The 20010-nt window shown below is 43.8% G+C and overlaps 1 protein-coding gene across 5 annotated transcripts in view; it reads left to right on the forward strand.

Annotated features, from left to right (window-relative positions):
- Positions 1-16557, forward strand: part of CFAP97 (cilia and flagella associated protein 97) — a 37505-nt gene extending 20948 nt beyond the window's left edge. For 3 of the 5 annotated variants that reach the window (XM_056559966.1, XM_056559973.1, XM_056559941.1), the window contains exons 5-6: positions 12744-12903; positions 13370-16557. In XM_056559966.1, coding sequence (XP_056415941.1) covers positions 12744-12903; positions 13370-13479 — 270 coding nt within the window. In that variant the 3' untranslated portion in view covers positions 13480-16557. The remainder of the gene's footprint in view (positions 1-12743; positions 12904-13369) is intronic. The other 2 variants (XM_056559958.1, XM_056559949.1) reach the window with 1 other exon arrangement.
- Positions 16558-20010: the final 3453 nt, after the last annotated feature.

Raw genomic sequence — 20010 nt, forward strand, 5'->3', positions numbered from 1 at the left:
TTTCCCCTTCTGAGGTCCCTCATTCTCCTGATATGGGAGAAACAACATTTGTGCTATAACCTGTGGATGTGAGATTAGTATACTTCTAATGTAATGTCATGTGAATTGTGAATATATACTGTGTTGTCCTATAAGAAATGTAAAAATTTGTGCTAGGAAAATTTTAAATGTAATAAGTAGAATGAACAGAAGGGGGCACCAGAGTATAGGAGCAATCATTACCATAGCTGCTCCTAGTACCATTTGTGTCAGGCATGTCTGTGTAATCCATGGTGCTATTTTGATTTAATACAGTTACCCCAGTTCTCTGCATGTGTCTTGTAGGAGAATCCAGGGTTTTCTTCATCAAGGTGCCCCATCGTGTCTTTGCCACAGATAATTGGGGAATGTCCAAAAAAAACATCAGTAAAAAAAATTTCCACTTGTATCTGTATAGTCCTATGCTGCATCATACAGAAGGAAAGCTTAGGGTTCATGCACGCTATGGAAATCCTGTTATTCTGAGTGGAATTCTGCTTACACACTCGTGGAATTAGCGTCACCCCAGAATTGGCGCTTATTTAACTAAGAATTTTACCGTGGAAATAAGGCATAAAAATAAAACAATAGGGCGGTGATAAGGTGGCTAATTCAGCATTTACCAAAATAGTCGTTGCTTTGTTTTTGGAGGTAAACCACATTTATCCATACTGTAGCATTTCTGTAGTTGAGATAATTGGCATTATCTCACACCTTTGAAACCTCATGGATCAGGGTAGGGTCACATGTACCATATTTTGCTACTGCGTATTTTCCTACCCATTGAAGTCAATAGGTAGTTAAAACAGCTGCTTGTTTTGCTTATCCATTGACCTCAAGGGATAGGAAAATGTGTCTCAAAATATGGCACTTGTTACCAGGGCTATGAAGTCGGTAGATAAATGTTCCGACTCCGCAGTTTTTTGTACTTCCGACTCCTACTCCTCTGTATTAATATACAAATGTATTTATAAACACAGTTGAATCCAAGAAGCTGTTCCACCAAGTTCTTCTTAGCTTTTTTAGCAGAGAGAGGTAGTTGGGCAGAAGCTGCTGCCTTTTCCTTTTTGTGTGCTGCTGAAGATAGGGCAGTGGAAGGATCCAGGAAGGGGCATTTATGAGAAAACATGATTTCCCTAGTAGAATCCCATAGTCATGTTTAAAGTTTAAGCTAACAATCTAAAGTTTTTATAGCTTTAGCTGAATGGCAGCAGTTTTTACAATGGTTTACAGCTTCAGTCTTTAACTATTGACCCTCCACTTCCCTTCACTTATAGAAGTGTCTCTAGTCCTGCAAAAAACATATTTCCTTAATCCCTCATCAGTGAGAGGCTAGGTTACCCATGGGTTCCCTGTAACAGCAGAACACAACACTATGGAAAGTATAAGTATTGCTGCTCCTAATTGTGCGTTGCGTGCCATATAGTGAAGCACATGAAAAGAATGCTTCTTCACGGTCACTTAACGTGTTCGTTTTGCGGCACTGCATGTATTGGTCTTTACTCTTACAGTAGAGAAGTCATTAATTATAAATTTTTGTTAATTGGGACATTTAAACTTGCTTTTTTTTTTTATTCCAATCTAAATTTAGTCTGAGTCGGTGCATTGTTTGCCGACTGCGACAAAATTTCTTCCGACTCCTCGACTCCGACTCCACAGCACTGCTTGTGACCTTACCCTTAAAGTGAATCTGTCACTTCATCATGCTCAAGTGTCAAGGAGGTGGTGCAAAGCTACACCCTGCATGCCTCTTCGCTCCCCCACATTGACTGATTAAAGAGAATGTGTCACTTAGATTTCTTCTTACAGATACTGTTCTTAATTTCTTTTCTTAATCTGTTTCTAATTTCTAAATTGCAATTGTTTTAATTTCCTTTTTTTTGTACATTATTATGGGGGCTGCCATCTTGCCTGACTGCTTTTAACAGCATTGAGTGATGTATTACATCAGGACACATGAGCCATAGACAGCAATAGACAGGCCCTGTCCCATTTAAATAAATTGAAAATAGCACTGCACGTTCTCTGGGACCTTTTTAGAGGTCATTCTACATGGAGGGGTGATGCTGATCTCTGCTGTGAATGGTGGTGGATCCAGTGTTATCTATTTACAGGTGTGGCCTTTCTCTGTACTCTTGTCTGTGCAGAGAAGAAAGGAATTTCTAGGAAATGATCTGTACAGATCAGGAAGGCTTAAAGGGGTAAACTGCTGCTCAGCGTTTCGAACAAACTGTTCCGAACACTGGAGCCGGGAGCTCGTGACGTCATAGCCCTGCCCTCTCCCAAAGACTTGCATTGAGGGGGTGGGGCGTGACGTCATGAGGGGGCGGGGCTATGATGTCACAAGGCCCCGGCTTCAGTGTTCTGAACAGTTTGTTCCAAACGCTGAGCAGTGGAGTACCCCTTTAACTTAGCATTTGCCCTAGTGGCCAGAATGGAAACTGCAAGATTCAAGGATTATTATAAAATATGAATAGTAAGTTGAAAAAAAAATCACCAAATTCTTTAAAAAAAAATAAATGTGGGAACATAAAAACCTGATTTAAACTTATTTTCTGACACATCCCTATTAATGTATAGCACTGATTGCTGTATGCCAAGAGAAGAAAGGGGTGGGGGGTGAGTGGGATTGAAGATGAAGGAGATATACATGCTGTAGCTCAGCATAGCCTTATTGACACTTGAGCTTTGAGCATTATGTATGGAAAAAAATGAAATCCTGATTGTTTTATTCATGGTACAAGGCATCTGTGACCCATTCATATGTCTGCCCGGTCCAGCCTTCACAGTTTTGATGGCTTTTCTTTCTGTATAATTCCTCTCAATAGACAATGTGTATTTTATTGGCATAGGAAAGGTTTGGGCACAGACAGTCCATGTCATTTCGTTCTGCCCTTCCTGGAAGTTGAAAGGTCAATAGCTTTAATATTTCTGCCAGTCATGTGCCGGCGCGTTCCTCTCTATCATACTGACACTATTTCTTGACTTCTCCTTATAATGTGGATGGACACGGGGACGTCAGAGGCACAGCAGTTCTTTGAAAGTGACATTTAAGAAGGCGGTCTGTCATATAAATAAGTTGGAACAGGTGGGACATTCAGCTGTCTGGTGTTCCATCTGAGCCCACAGTGATGCAATGAATGTGCGTCCGCAGCTCCTGATACACAGCCTGAGCTCAATGGGACTTGGGCTGACAGCTTAATAACTGGATATATCCATAACTATTTGTAGGCGGATCCAATAAGGGAAATCAATAAAAAGTGGGGCACGAGAAGCATTGTAGATTATATGCTGTCACTATTCTGGGAACCTGGCATGTTGGATGAGATGGTGTAGCAGAGCTAGTTTTCAGTCTGAAGCCATTTATGATATTGATTATTGATCATTCCTGTGGATTCCTACACACTATGGCCCAGATTATCAATCTAAGACAAACTGGTCTGATTTGCCCTTAGAAAACAATCACAGGTCAGCTTGCATTTTAGGCTAGGTTCACACTGATGCTGAGCTCCACTAAAGGCAGCTTCATCGCTGAACCTGTTTCAAGATGGGAGTTGAGCAAAGAAAAAAATACTGCATGTCCTATTTTTGTTCTCAGCTCAATTTCTCTATAATACCGGACACCAAACACACCCCAGTCAAGTCAATGGGACCCGGTGGGATGGGATTCAGCAACAAGGAAGCCTGAATGGGATAGAGCCTAGTTGGAATCCTGCGGCAGTGTGAATAAGGCCTTAATAGAGATATGACTGTTCGCTATGAGCAAATCGGCAAAACAGTTTTATTAAAGTGTACCTGCCATCAACAAAAACTTTTTATATAATGTAGATAATACCATATGTATATTTGTAATATACATTGGTTAAAAAATGTGTATATTTTTGTCCCTGCAGCTATTGCATGTGTGTCTGTTTGAGGAGTCCAAATACAGGAAGTGAGGGTGGACAAGCAGGGCTCTGTACACTGAGGACAAGCGGGGCTTTGTACACTGAGGACAAGCGGGGCTTTGTACACTGAGGACAAGCGGGGCTTTGTACACTGAGGACAAGCGGGGCTCTGTACACTGATGTCAAGCGGGGCTCTGTACACTGATGTCAAGCGGGGCTCTGTACACTGATGTCAAGCGGGGCTCTGTACACTGAGGACAAGCGGGGCTCTGTACACTGAGGACAAGCGGGGCTCTGTACACTGAGGGCAAGCGGGGCTCTGTACACTGAGGGCAAGCGGGGCTCTGTACACTGAGGGCAAGCGGGGCTCTGTACACTGAGGGCAAGCGGGGCTCTGTACACTGAGGGCAAGCGGGGCTCTGTACACTGAGGGCAAGCGGGGCTCTGTACACTGATGGCAAGCGGGGCTCTGTACACTGATGGCAAGCGGGGCTCTGTACACTGATGGCAAGCGGGGCTCTGTACACTGATGGCAAGCGGGGCTCTGTACACTGACGGCAAGCGGGGCTCTGTACACTGACGACAAGCGGGGCTCTGTACACTGACGACAAGCGGGGCTCTGTACACTGAGGGCAAGCGGGGCTCTGTACACTGAGGGCAAGCGGGGCTCTGTACACTGAGGGCAAGCGGGGCTCTGTACACTGAGGGCAAGCGGGGCTCTGTACACTGAGGGCAAGCAGGGCTCTGTACACTGAGGGCAATCAGGGCTCTGTACACTGAGGGCAAGCAGGGCTCTGTACACTGAGGGCAAGCAGGGCTCTGTGCACCCGAAGCTCTATTACATGCCCCCAGCTCACACAGCAGGATGAATGACAAACCAGGAACCTGCACAGAGCCCTGCTTGTCCTGCCCACACTTCCTGTATTTGGACTCCTCATAGACACACAGGCAATAGCTGCAGGGACAGCATTTGTTCACCCAAAAATATACACATTTTTTAATCAATGTATATTACAAATATACATATAATGGTATTATCTACATTATATAAAATGTTTTAGTTGGCGACAGTTACACTATAAGGAATACCTATAGCATGTTGTGTTATGGAAAAAAAAAACCAGTAAGTGTACATTCACATGAGCAAAAAAGCCCCAGACAAGCATCATAAATACCTGAAATATGTGCAGTTTCCAGCTCCCTTGTGACTTCAATAGGGAATGCTCGACACAGCACAAAAACAGCCCTGAAAAAAAATCAGCAAAAGAAGTGACATGTCAGTTTTTCAGAGGGGTTGAAAAAAAGCTTCCAAAAAACACCTGTACTTGTGAAAACCACTTGTGAAAACCATGCTGATTCACTGCTGTTTTCCCCATGTAGTTTGTATACTTGAGCCAGATTTATTGAAATGTGTGAGAGAGAAGCTGAAGAGATTCTGCCCACAGCAACCAATCACAGCTCAGCTTTCCTTTTATAGAGCTCGTTCAGATAGGTAAGCTATCTTAACGAGCTCTAGTAAAGTGAAAGCTGAGCTGTGATTGGTTGCTTTAGGCAGAATCAGTTTAACTCCTGTGGGTCAGTACGATTATGGCGATACCCATTTTATATACCGTATTTATCGGCGTATAACACGCACTTTTTAGGCAAAAATTTTGTGTGCGTGTTATACGCCGATACACCCCCAGGAAAGGCAGGGGGAGAGAGGCCGTCGCTGTCGCCGTCGCTGCCCGCTTCTCTCCCCCTGCCTTTCCTGGGGTCTAGAGCCCTGCTGCCGGCCCTTCTCTACCCCTGGCTATCGGCGCCGCTGCCCTTTCTGTCCCCCTGACTATCGGTGCCGGCACCCCATTGCCGGCACCGATAGCCAGGGGGAGAGAAGCGGCGCCGACAGCCAGGGGGAGAGAAGGGGCAGCGGCACCCATTGCCGGCGCCGCTGCCCCGTTGCCTCCCCCCATCCCCGGTGGCATAATTACCTGTTGATGGGGTCGGGTCCGCGCTGCTTCAGGCCTCCGGCGTGCGTCCCCATGACGTCATGCGCCGTGCCATGCAGCGCATAGCAACGACGCAGGGGACGCACACCGGATGCCTGAAGCAGCGCGGACCCGACCCCGGCAACAGGTAATTATGCAACCGGGGATGGGGGGAGGCAATGGGGCAGCGGCGCCAGCAATGGGTGCCGCTGCCCCTTCTCTCCCCCTGGCTCTAGACCCCAGGAAAGGCAGGGGGAGAGAAGCGGGCAGCGACGGCCTCTCTCCCCCTGCCTTTCCTGGGGGTGTATCGGGGTATACACGCGCACACATGCACCCTCATTTTTTCATGGATATTTGGGTAAAAAACTTTTTTTACCCAAATATCCTTGGTAAAATGAGGGTGCGTGTTATAGGCCGGTGCGTGGTATACCCCCATAAATACGGTAGCTTCCTATGTTCTTTTGCAATTCATTTTCCAACAGCCATAACTTTTTTTTATTTTTTGTCTGACTCCATTGAGTAAGGGCTTATTTTTTGCGGGATGAGCTGTACTCTTTATCGGTATCATTTTTTCGATATGTGCTACCTTTTGATCTTTTTTTTATTCCGCTATATGTACCAAAATTGGCCTTCTTTTTTTTAGGGCATTCACAGTGCGGGATAATTTACATTATAGATGCGTGTGTGCGCGTGTATACCCCGATACACCCCCAGGAAAGGCAGGGGGAGAGAGGCCGTCGCTACCGGCTTCTCTCCCCCTGCCTTTCCTGGGGTCTAGAGCCCTGCTGCCGGCCCTTCTCTCCCCCTGGCTATCGGCACCGCTGCCCGTTCTGTCCCCCTGACTATCGGTGACGTCATGCGCCGCGCCATGCAGCGCATAGCAACGACGCAGGGGACGCACACCGGAGGCCTGAAGCAGCGCGGACCCGACCCCGGCAACAGGTAATTATGCAACCGGGGATGGGGGGAGGCAACGGGGCAGCGGCGCCGGCAATGGGTGCCGCTGCCCCTTCTGTCCCCCTGGCTGTCGGCGCCGCTTCTCTCCCCCTGGCTATCGGCGCCGGCAATGGGGCGCGGGCACCGATAGTCGGGGGACAGAACGGGCAGCAGGGCCGATAGCCAGGGGGAGAGAAGCGGGCAGCGACGGCCTCTCTACCCCTGCCTTTCCTGGGGGTGTATCGGCGTATAACACGCACATAGACTTTAGGCTAAAAATTTTACGTGTTATACGCCGATAAATACGGTATTTCTCACAGAAAAGGATTGCAGTAACACATGTTTTGCTTTACACATGTTTATTCCCTTTGTGTGTATTGGAACTAAACCAAAAAAGGGAGTAAACAAAAAAAGCTAATTGGATATAATGTCACACCAAACTCCAAAAATGGGCTGGACAAAATTGTTGGCACCCTTTCAGAATTGTGGAAAAAGATTGTTTCAAGCATGTGATGCGCCTTTAAACTCACCTGGGGCAAGTAACAGGTGTGAGCAATGTAAAAATCACACCTGAAAGCAGATAAAAAGGAGAGAAGTTCACTTAGTCTTTGCATTATGTGTCTGTGTTTGCCACACTAAGCATGGACAACAAAAAGAGCAGAATAGGACTTGAGAGCCAAAATTGTGGAAAAATATCAACAATCTTAAGGTCATAAGTCCATCTCCAGATATCTAGATTTGCCTTTGTCCACAGTGCGCAACATTATCAAGAAGTTTGCAAGCCATGGCACTGTAGCTAATCTCCCTGGGCGTGGACAGAAGAGAAAAATTGTAAAGGTGTCAATGCAGGATAGTCCGAATGGTGGATAAGCAGCCCCAAACAAGTTCCAAAGTTATTCAAGCTGTCTTGCAGGCTCAGGGAGCATCAGTGTCAGCGCAAACTATCCATCGACATTTAACCTCCCTGGCGGTATGATTCTGTCTGGAAATTTGTACCAAAAGCAGTACAATATTTTTGCATTGACTTTCACATCTCCCCCCGCCCATTTCACATCTCCCCCCCCTTGTCACTTTCTACCCCCCCCCCTTGTCACTTTCTACCCCCCCCCTTGTCACATTCTACCCCCCTCCTTGTTACATTCTACCCCCCTCCTTGTCACATTCTACCCCCCTCCTTGTCACATTCTACCCCCCTCCTTGTCACATTCTACCCCCCTCCTTGTCACATTCTCCCCCCCCTTGTTACATTCTCCCCCCTCCATGTTACATTCCCCTCCCCCCCTGTCACATTCTTCCTCCCCCTTCATGTCATATTCCCCTCCCCCTCTGTCACATTCCCCCCCTCTGTCACATTCATCCCCCCCTTCTCACCTTGTCACTTTGTCTTGTCCTGCAGCAGCATACACTGGGTTTGCCGGGCGGATTTCAAACCTAGTGTATTTGCTGCAGAACAAGTCCTTTCCCCTTCAGCCAATCACTGGCTTGACACGTGACGCCACTGCATCCGGTGATTGGCTGAAAAGGGAAAGGAACTAGAAGGTGAATAATGAAGAGAGGACACCCCGGACCGCACGGAGGGGAACAGCATCAGCAGGGACCGGGACTAGGTGAGCAGAAGGTTTTTTTGTGTTTTTCTACCAGGGTGCCTCCAGCTGTTGTGAAACTACTACACCCAGCATACCCGGACAGCCTTTGGCTGTTCAGGCATGCTGAGAGTTGTAGTTTTGCAACAGCTGAAGGCCCCCTGGTAGGGAAACACTGACTTTTAGTATTTTTCTTTACCTGCTCTGGCCGGCCCCCGCCACGGGAGCTGACCCGAGCAGATAATCGCATGTTTTCCCGGGGGCCGCATCGCTATATCGCACTGCTTTTGCGATATATCGTGCAGCCCGGCTGGCAACTTTGCAATTCTACCCCGAGCGTGACTCTGGGTTACCGATCCTGGCAGGGAAAATTAACCCAGAGTCACGCTCGGATAACCGCTCAGGAGGTTAAATTAAATAAAACACTAAGGCAGGAGACCCAGGAGGACCCCACTGCTGCCACACAAAACTACATTTTGCCAAAATGAACTTTATTAAGCCAAAATCCTTCTGGGAAAACATCTTGTGGACAGATGGTCCACAGTTAGAACTTTTTGGTAAAGCACATCATTCTACTGTTTATCTAAAACAGAATGAGGCCTACAAAGAAAAGAACACAGTACCTACAGCGAAATATGGTGGAGGTCCAATGATGTTTTGGGGTTGTTTTGCTGCCTCTGGCACTGGGTGCCTTGAATGTGTACAAGGCATCATGAAATCTGGGGATTACCAACGGATTTTGGGTCGCACTGTACAGCCCAGTGTCAGAAAGCTGGGTTTGCGTCCGAGATCTTGGGTCTTCCAGCAGGACAATGACCCCAAACATATGTCAAAAAGCCCCCAGAAATGGATGGCAACAAAGCACTGGAGAGTTCTGAAGTGGCCAGCAATGAGTCCAGATCTAAATCCCATTGAACACCTGGGGAGAGATCTTAAAATTGTTGTTGTGAAAAGGCACCTTCCAATAAGAGAGACCTGGAGCAGTTTGCAAAGGAAGAGTGGTCCAACATTCCGGCTGAGAGGTGTAAGAAGCTTATTGATTGTTATAGAAAGCGACTGATTTCAGTTATTTTTTCCAAAGGGTGTGCAAACAAATATTAAGTTAAGGGTGCCAATAATTTTGTCCAGCCCATTTTTGGAGTTTGGTGTGACATTATGACCAATTAGCTTTTTGGTTTAGTTCTAATACACACAAATGGAATAAACGTGTATAGAAAAACATGTGTTTCTGCAATCCTTTTCTGTGAGAAATACTTAATTTCCTTGAAAAATTTCCGGGGTACTAATTGATGAACTTTTAATTTAATTTTTTACAGGTTATACCATGCTGCAATACATTTGTACTGCAGCACAGTATGACACAATCAGCTGCATACAGTACAGCCTGTGGCTGGATCTCACAGGCTTCCGTAGCAGGCAGACAGGAGGTCATCATCTGACCTCCTGCCATAGCAACCAACGGCGAGATCACCACTAGGACATATGCATACGTCCCATCGCGCGAGCGTGTCGGGTGCTAGGACATATGCATACTTCCTGTAGCGGGAAGGGGTTATTTACACAGTCACCTGGTGAAACATTGCACGTTTTGACCAAGTAATTTAAAAGTATCAATAAAGATTAGGTTTTAATAAGGGGGGTTCTCAGTTTGGTTGATCCCTGTGGGGGTTTACCCCAAAGTGATTGATTTATTTTCTAGTAATTTGTCCTAGAATTCCCTGGGAATTTTGTTTTTGTTTACTTGGTGATAGGGAATTCAATGGATTCCTTCATAAAATGTTGTTTGATTCCGAATCATTAGTTATAAATGACTAGGCCTAGGAGAAGAATGAATGACACAGACTCCAAAGCTGTATATAGACTCTTCTGACGTTTACTACAAGGAGTGTAATTTGTATACAAAAAAGATGGCACACTGCCAAATTACATAGTCTTACCAGATATCTGATCTCAGGAAGAAGCAGGATGTGTGGGCCTATTCAAAGTTTTTAATAACTAGACAAGCTTGAAAACGTCCTGCAAGTTCCTAGTTATAATGACTAAAAAGTTCATGATCAGTTCATAATGAAAGAATACAGACAAGATGTCGGATTACAGACCACATGGCTGTTGATATACAAGATGGAGTATATAAAACAGTATATAACAATGTATAACAAGCTGACTTCCCTCACACTTGGGTTTGAAAGTTTGGTTTGTTGTGCTTTTGTTGTAGCCTTTTTCTGTTATTTGGGGCACATAGGGTATTGGTGCCATAATGGTTAACTTCCGCCTCTGTTGGAAGATAGTATGTTGTGAGTTGCACTTAAACATGTGGTTTTTGTCCAGATTTTTGACATTTACACAAGATTTGTCCATACAAGTTTCTAATGGATACCTGGGGTGTTCACACAGGCATATGGATGTCGGTGAACTCTGCCACTGATCACACTGTGGAGGGCACATCTGATCTCCTCTCCAAAACCTTGTCTTACTTGAACCTGGCTCAGGTCCATGCCAGCAGGCTGAATGTAAATCAGCTCCGTTATCCTATCTCCACTCTCTGCTGCTCATTGAGTCAAATCTGGCTGGTTCCCCTAGTTATTCAGTCCCTCTTTCTCCCACACTCCCCCCATCTTCTGTACCAAATGGAGCACAGGGGCTCTTTTTAAGCATGTTTTCCATTGCTTCTCATACAAATCAGAGGATAAAAAGGTTCACCCTCTGTATCCAGAATAGCTGTGTTGGGAGTGAATAGATCCTGTTGGCCATACACCTGGTTTTCTTACAAAAGCCATATTTTATGTGCCCTATGGGTTTGTCTACAACAGCTGTCATGACCTGTCCTCCTTCAGTTGTCAAATAAAATATGGAGGCAGAGGAGGAGAGACATGGCTCCGCCGGCCTGACTTGCTCCGGAGGCTTGTACAGTACTGGTGTGCTGCCACTGTTACCTGTTCCTGAGTAGTCCATGATGACAGCAGTATTTGGTGGTGCTGTGGCTACCCATCTCCCAAGTCCTGCTGTTCAGCCTAATCCTGCTCTTGCTAGACTGGACTGGACTTAGGCTCTCTGTGTCTCTGATGCTGTCTCCTTCTGACACCAAATTAGAACAGGAGGTGGATGGAGGTCTTAGGACTTTATCCCTGTGCCGCACACTGCTCCCAACTTCTGCTACATATACAGTTTTCATAAATAATTTCTTAATAAATGAGCAAAAACAAGAAATTCATCTAATTTTTGACATTTACACAAGGTTTGTCCATACAAGTTTCTAATGGATACCTGGGGTGTTCATACAGGCATATGGATGTCGGTGAACTCTGCCACTGATCACACTGTGGAGGGCACATCTGATCTCCTCTCCAAAACCTTGTCCTACTTGAACCTGGCTCAGGTCCATGCCAGCAGGCTGAATGTAAATCAGCTCCGTTATCCTATCTCCACTCTCTGCTGCTCATTGAGTCAAATCTGGCTGGTTCCCCTAGTTATTCAGTCCCTCTTTCTCCCACACTCCCCCCATCTTCTGTACCAAATGGAGCCCATTACCTGTGTGCGCTGGTTGCACATATTTTCGGCTGCTGGATGTGAAAAAAGGTGTAATTCAATGAATACTGCGTATATTGTTGTTGTTTTTTTTTTCCCTTCTGCTTCCTATTTATCTTCTTGCTGAGCAGTGGAATAATGTCTTCTTGCAACCTTTCTCTTTGCTGTTCTCCCGTGTAGTAGAGTATGAACTATAGATCCTGCATAACTGTATAATATTATAGATCTTCATTACTCTCATGTTAGTAACCTAAGGGAAAGTGCATTACAGTAAATCAGAAAATGATCTATTGTTCAAATCAGGGCATTTTGTTAACCATATTTTCTTCTCAGCACAGACAGGAGTACATTGAAGGGTAACACCAGAAGATAGATAAGACACAATTCACAGTAGCTGAAACTCGGCCTCCCCTTCCATGTAGAATGACCTCTGAAAAGGTCACAAAGAATGCCCAGTAGGGTCTCCAATTCACCTGAATGGGACAGGTCTTGTTTATTGCTGTCCTTTGTCCATGGGTCCTGCTGTAAAGCTACCCCTAAATGCTGTTAAAAAATGCTCAGGCAAGATGGCAGCACTTTTAACAATGTATAAAAAAATTACTACCAGAAAATAGAAACTAATAAGTTATAAGTCATTCCGAGTTGATTGACATGTAACATGGAGGTTCAGCAGTGGTCGTAATCATGTAGAATGGATTGGAAATCTTATCTGCTTATTACATCCAAGTTCTAGTATATTTCATAATTCAAAGCACTTGTGGTTTTCTATTTCAGAAAATGTATACTTATTTGTGATGTTTAGTAACACAGAGGTTTTTGGCTTGCAGGCCCTGCTGAAGAGATTAGAGTCGGTAAAGCCCACAGTTGGTATGACACGTTCTGAGCAGATGATGGACTACCAACGTCAAGCAGGATACCTGAGCTCGACAGCAACCTCTCCAAGACCTGGAAAAGCTTCTGTCAGCCGCCTCAGCCATGCTTCATCTGGCAAGTACTTCCTTGAGTCTTTGTGTCATTTTCGCCTGTTATGACACTGCTGGGATACTGAGCACTTGTTGCCAGTATCCCTCAAAGATTATAGCTGAATGCTGATAGTCATAACAGCCAGGGGAACATTGTGATCAGCTTTTTATTGGGATGTTGTCTATAGGTAGTCATACTCCTTAGGTAACAGTTGTCCTAACAGTTGTCCAAACACCCCCCCAAATTCACATGTACACTGGCATGTCTTAATAGGGTGCAGGGAATAAGGCATCACAAGACTCCTTTTGGGATTGTTTTATCTCCCATATGTGAAAAGGATCAGGCAATGTTAAAATCTAATATGCCCAGTGATGGTTGGCTGGTCTTTCCAAATTCACTAGGTTCACCCAACATTCGTTTAATGCGTATGGCCACCTTAACCTTCTATTTACTTTTATTTTTACCACAATATTTGTATCTTTTCTTTCAGGTGGTGTCTCTCGGGTGTCTAGCGCCAGCAGTAGAAGCAGTCGCATGGGAAGCAGTGCTGCTCTACTTAGACCCACGAAGCCGAGCAATGTCCGAGCAGCTTGGATGTGACGACTTTACCAGGAATTTTGTTTAATATGTTACATCAATTAAATTATTTTGTATTGCAAGTTTCCTGCTGCTATGGTGACATTCCTTGTCTTTGAGTGACCAATATGATGTGATGTAAGGTAGGGATGTCCCGATACCATTTTTTTAAGACCAAGTACAAGTACAGATACTTTAATTCTAGTACTCGCCGACACCAATTATGAGTACTTTTTTATTTTAAAGGAAATATGACACCAGGGTGCCCCTATTTTCTGGCGCTGCTTACCGTACTGATATGTGGGCTCCTTGTTGTGTGCAATGGAGGCAGCTGCTGTAGTATGAGCCAAGATTTCTCTCTTCTCCATTGCGCAATACAAGGAATTTGACCCCTGTAGATATTAGTAGCAGCCCCCCCTGTAGACCTCAGGCCCCCCCTGTAGACAGCAGGGTGCTGCTGCTCTGAAGCCCCGTTCTCCCGTCCGCATCATGGCGTCCTATGGAGGAGCATGTGACATATATGTCACTCTGCTTCCCCCGTAGCATTACGCTGGGCGCAGTGGAGGAGGTGGAGTGACGTGTGTGTGTGTCACATGCTTCTCCATGGAACGCCATGGGAGGACGGGGCAGTGGAGCGGCAGCAGGTATACAATTTGGTATCGGGGCATTCAAATGCAAATGGCTAGTGTCGGTACCGATACTAGTATCTGTATCGGGACATCCCTAATGTAAGTTTTATTTATATTGTTTTTATACATATATTTTGATAAAATGAGTATATTATTCAAGAATGCACTTAGGAGAGGGCAGGTGGTGTGGTGTTTGCCTGTTGTATTGAAGATTACATTGCTCTATTGGCCATACATCTGCTACATTCAAGCTGTTTTATATTATTCTTGATATTGTAAAGTTCCCTGATTTTAACTATTTTATATTGTATTATGACCTATTTGTACATGCTTCTTCATTGCTTCTTTTAAAACATGACTTGTTTGCCTAGAAAATCTTAAATATTTTGACATGCAGTATGTAAGGTTGAATGTATCACTTCTGAAATATGATTGTGCCACATTTCATAGTGTTATTATCCAAAGAGAACAGATCATCCATTTCAGCTGTTCTTCCTGTAAGCTGTCACGTCACAGAGAGCAGAGACCCCTTACCCTTCTGTCAGCACCGGTCAAGACCGGCAATGTGAAAAGGGGCATAAGTATTACTGCTTATTACATTTATGACTCTTCAGATAAGGCATCAGGAAGTTGTTCTCAGTCACAGTAATCGTAAATCTAATGTGCAGGAATACCAGCTCCCCTCCTTACTTCATTGGTTTTGTCCCATGCTGAGGGGGGGTTGGGAGGGAGTAACAGTTTTTGCTTTCTGTGACCTGGTGTCACAGCTTACAGGAAGAAACCCACAGCTAAAATGGAGGATTTGTTCACTTTGTAACACTATAAATGTAAAACCCTTTTAAGTCCTGTGTAGAGGGGGAGATGCTAAACTCTTGGACATCATTTTATACATCTGATTTAATTTTATAATTTCATATAAAAATCGAACTTATTTCTGCCTGTACACGGAGAGCCTTTGAGTCCTACTCCCCCGCTCACACCCAGTGATTGGCAACATGAGCAGGAGGAGCACAACTGGCAGCATTCAAAGGGAATAATTTGACAGAAAATGACATACTATTTCAGGTTTTTATTATATACTGTATATATTTACAAAAAATAAATGGTGTTGATATCTGGAGTTTCCACGCTGGCCACTAAAGAAGTCACCATAAACTGTTATTTCACTGTTGATGTATATACAGGAGGAGGAGGAGCATCATCTTATTGTTATTAGAGGGTGAATGAGTTACTGACAGTTGTATTGTACTGCTGGAAGCCTAAATAAGGTAAAATACACTATACACACAAATTTCTCTGGCAGTAAACTCCTATTTATTACAGCTGGTATAAAGCACACACCTTGCTGTGCTATCTATACAGAAAGGAAATGTGTGTCTCTAAGAAGGGAAGTGTTTATAAAGGTTGTCTGATGCCACACAATTGTGATGTTTGGCCTTTGGATTAACATATAAAATAATTATTACTCACCAGTCCTCATCTGCCCACAACTATCCCAATGGTCCCCAGTCCGAATAAAGCAGCACTTCCTGCTTTCTCTCAGCCAATCACTGGCCAAGGGTCAAGTCCAGGGGAAAAAAGTGAGGGAACTCACCGAAGATTTCCACCCAAGGGTTGGTCCTGCAGGACTCCTGCTAATGGGAACAGTGTTCCTGCTGTGGAAAAAGTGCAGGAACTCAGTTCCTATGCTTTCCTGCAGGACTTGGGCCCTGGCCATGGCTGATATTTGCTATGATCAGTGATCGACAGGGACTTCCTGTACTTCGAAATGAAAGCAGGAATTGCAGTTCAGCCTGTACCTAGGACCATCAGGACTGCATTGGTAGCTTTGGACAGGTGAATATCCTTTTTATTTTTTATTTGTCTGCCATTATCTTTTGGCTTTGGACAACACCTTTTAGGGTGTGTTCACACGTGCATATTTTCTGTTGCAGAAATGCTTCAGTAGATTTTGCTGCCCATTAAAGTCAATGGGGGAGATTTATCAAAACCCTGTCCAGAGGAAAAGTTGCTAAGTTGCCCATAGCAACCAATCAGATCGCTTCTTTCATTTTTAAAGAGGCCTGTGAAAAAGGAAAGAAGCAATCTGATTGGTTGCTATAGGAAGAAAAATGGCAGTAGACCTGCAGCAAAAATATGCACGTGTGAATGTAGCCTTGAAGGGGTATTCCAGGCCAAAACTTTTTTTTTATATATCAACTGGCTCCGGAAAGTTAAACAGATTTGTAAATTATTTATATTAAAAAATCTTAATCCTTCCAATAGTTTTTAGCTTCTGAAGTTGAGTTGCTGTTTTCTATCTAACTGCTTTCTGGTGACTCACGTCCCAGGAGCTGTGCAGTTCCTATGGGGATATTTTCCCATCATGCACAGCTCCCGGGACGTGACATCATCATTGAGAAGTTAGACAGAAAACTTCAGAAGCTAATAACTATTGGAAGGATTAAGATTTTTTAACAGAAGTAATTTACAAATGTGTTTAACTTTCCGGAGCCAGTTGATATATAAAAATTTTTTTTTGCCTGGTATACCCCTTTAAAGGGGTACTCCGCTGCTTAGCATTTGGAACAAACTGTTCCGAAAGCTTGAGCCGACACCAGGAGCTTGTGGCGTCATAGCCCCGCCCTTCATGATGTCACCCCCTCAATGCAAGTCTATGGGAGGGGGCGTGACTGATTTCATACCCCCTCCCATAGACTTGCATTATGGGCGGTGCTATGACGTCACAAGCTCCCGATGCTGGCTCCAGCGTTCAGAACAGTTTGTTCCAAACACTGAGCAGCGGAGTACCCCTTTAATGAATAAAAAAACAAACCGAAAAGCATAATTTATCCTCTATATACAAAGCCTAAACTAGGAAACTAATATTAAATACATGCCACGGCCCCTCTAAACAGCTTTTTGCATTAAAGCATTTAATGACTTGATAAAACGCTGTGTATCCCTGAGCTGGGCATCTCCTCCTCCATGATATATATGTCCAGCAGATAGGAAAGCGTACGTGACTTATTAGAGCCGCATGCATAATAACAATAGTTTGCAGGTACATTGCTTTCACCCTTAAACATCTTGAAGTATGTTGTGTCCAGAGTATCCTTTATATGTGTTTTAAGCTTTTTAATTGAGTCTATATCATTTGGCAATCCTTCACTATATGACAGGCAGCTATGTTTTTGAACATAAAGTGGGACCTTTATCAAGCTATGATAGATGATTCCAGATTCATTGAGTGCACCAAGGCACTTTTCTTAAAAGCAATGTGTGAAATGGTGGACTTGATAAATTCCCCCAAAATGCTTAATGTTATATATTGATAAATAAAAATGCACATTGTATTTCACAACATTATTTAGAATTACCGACTGATCCAGTAAGAGAAATCGTTAAACTTTGCCAAAGTGGTCTGATCCTTTTAGAGCCTTTTCATTCAAAAAATTCAGAGATCAGACTTTGCCAGTGTTTTATCCTCCTATGAATCTATGCTGCCAGAATACTTTGATGTTGATTTGCTTTGCCCTTTATTAAACTTAGTAACTGAAGTACTTATTTTTAACTCAAGTAATTCAGAGCTCTGTATTTGGAAAATCCAGGGCCAACACTATAAAAAATAAATAAAACATCAGGTCAAATGTAAACTTGATGAAATGTTAAAGGTGTAGCTCTGTCTGGGCCATTTATGGTATAGCCACAGGATATGTCATAAATGTCCCCTAGAGATGGCTCCCTCTGAAACCCACACTTATCATGAAACTGAGAGCTCCCTGGTCCCCTCCGGCCTGTTTGTGGCCGATAGCAGTCGGAGAAGTTGAGATACTGTATGCATTTACTTTAGTGCAACTTCTATTGACTTTAATGGGAGTTACACAAACAGCGTAGCCCTGCAAGCTATGCCGTTAATGTAACTGCTGATGTCTGACCCTATAACAAAACATTACCATAAAACATCAGGTTAAATATTTGAACCGGTTCATAAAATGATAAAGGTGTATTCCCCCTGGGACATTTATGGTATCCTCAGGATATAAAAAAAAATTGAGGGCTCCCCAGCCCCATCCAGCCTGTTTGTGGCTGCTGGATGTTGTTGAGTTACACAATTTGCATATTTCCCATTCATTTTAATGGAGTTACCAAATGGCACAGCCCCACAAGCTATGCTGTTTACGTACCTCCAGAAGTTTGGTTGGGTATCCAACGGAAGCGAAGTAGCCTTGGTAAAGGAGATGTGGCTTTAGTTAAACCTGAATGGCTTAATGAGCCAAAGTTTTGGCTCTGGTTAAAAATCATACTGCTAATAGGTGGCCTGCACTTAGCCTATACCAGTCTATCCCAATCAGTGTGCTTCCAGCTGTTGAAAAACTACATAGATTTCATGTTCATAAACCCAGTCTTAGTGATCCCTGTGGATGGTGGTAGCGATAGTTGAAAATTAAAGACAGATCGTTTGTCAGTAAAGATGGTTCTGGTGGTCTCTGAGCCTTTTACATGTTTTACTTCACCCTGTCCATCTATTCAAGCAACGCAATTGGCAGCACCCTGGATACTACGATAGGCTGCAGCCAGGCTTCCCTGCATTATCACTGCTTAGTGTTGCTTTTATTGGGAGAAATTCCGTTAATATACAGATAACAAGTCAATAGTATACAGTACTTGTGAAAGCTATGTATAATGAAGTACCCCTGTAATAATTTGTCCTGTGTTTAAATCAACCCACATGGATATAAATGTATAGTCATAGGGTCTAGGAAGATGTAGTGCTGATAAAGTTCGAGTGATATATTGACCTCCTATTATATAATTTGTTGCTGTATAATTTATGTATATTGTGCATCTATAGAACTGTTGCTATCATCGCTTCTTGTCTACCCGATTGGCTGTATTGATATGCTTTTGTTACATGGCTGCAGTCGTGGAACGGTTTTTAGTAACAATTGTTTTTTTGCTTTTGTGTTGGTTTCTACCCAATTTTTATATTTGTATAAATGTGTTCAAATTGAAGACTCCATTAATGACTTGGTAAACTGTTTTATGAGTGTAATGAAAGTATTTTTGTATAGCTGATCATTTTTTGAGGGTAATTCTCCATTTTGCCCTTTGTGCAGTTCACTAATAAAAATATGCTACATTTCCCAAACTGGAGGTACATAACAAAATTTATCCTGCACCTACAGGAATGATACTTTTACATACAGTGGGGCAAAAAGTATTTAGTCAGCCACCAATTGTGCAAGTTCTCTCACTTAAAAACATGAGACGTCTGTAATTTTCATTATAGGTATACCTCAACTATGACAGACAGAATGAGAAAAAAAATCCATAAAATCACTGTCTGATTTCTAAGGAATTTATTTGCAAATTATGGTGGAAAATAAGTATTTGGTCAATAACAATACTTCGTTATATACCCTTTGTTGGCAATGACAGAGGTCAAACATTTTCTGTAAGTCTTCACAAGGTTTTCACACACTTGCTGGTATTTTGGCCCATTCCTCCATGCAGATCTCCTCTAGAGCAGTGAGGATTTGCGGCTGTCGCTGGGCAACACAGACTTTCAACTCCCTCCAAAGGTTTTCTATGGGATTGAGATATGCAGACTGCCTTGGCCACTCCAGGACCTTGAAATGCTTCTTACGAAGCCACTACTTCATTGCCTGGGTGGTGTGTTTGGGATCATTGCCTAAAGGACCTAGCCATGTTTCATCTTCAATGCCCTTGCTGATGGAAGGAGGTTTTCACTCACAATCTCACGATACATGGCCCCATTCATTCTTTCCATTACACGATTCAGCTGTCCTGGTCCCTTAGCAGAAAAACAGTATGAAAAGTATTCTACAGCAGCGCATCTGGCCAGATGCACTGCTGGCTGTAGAATACTTTTCATACATAGCGCTGCCAAGGCATTTGATAATAGAAGCGCTGTGGGGGCCAG

The sequence above is a fragment of the Hyla sarda genome, chromosome 1 (genome assembly GCF_029499605.1).
Source record: "Hyla sarda isolate aHylSar1 chromosome 1, aHylSar1.hap1, whole genome shotgun sequence".
In the NCBI taxonomy this organism is placed as follows: Eukaryota; Metazoa; Chordata; class Amphibia; order Anura; family Hylidae; genus Hyla; species Hyla sarda.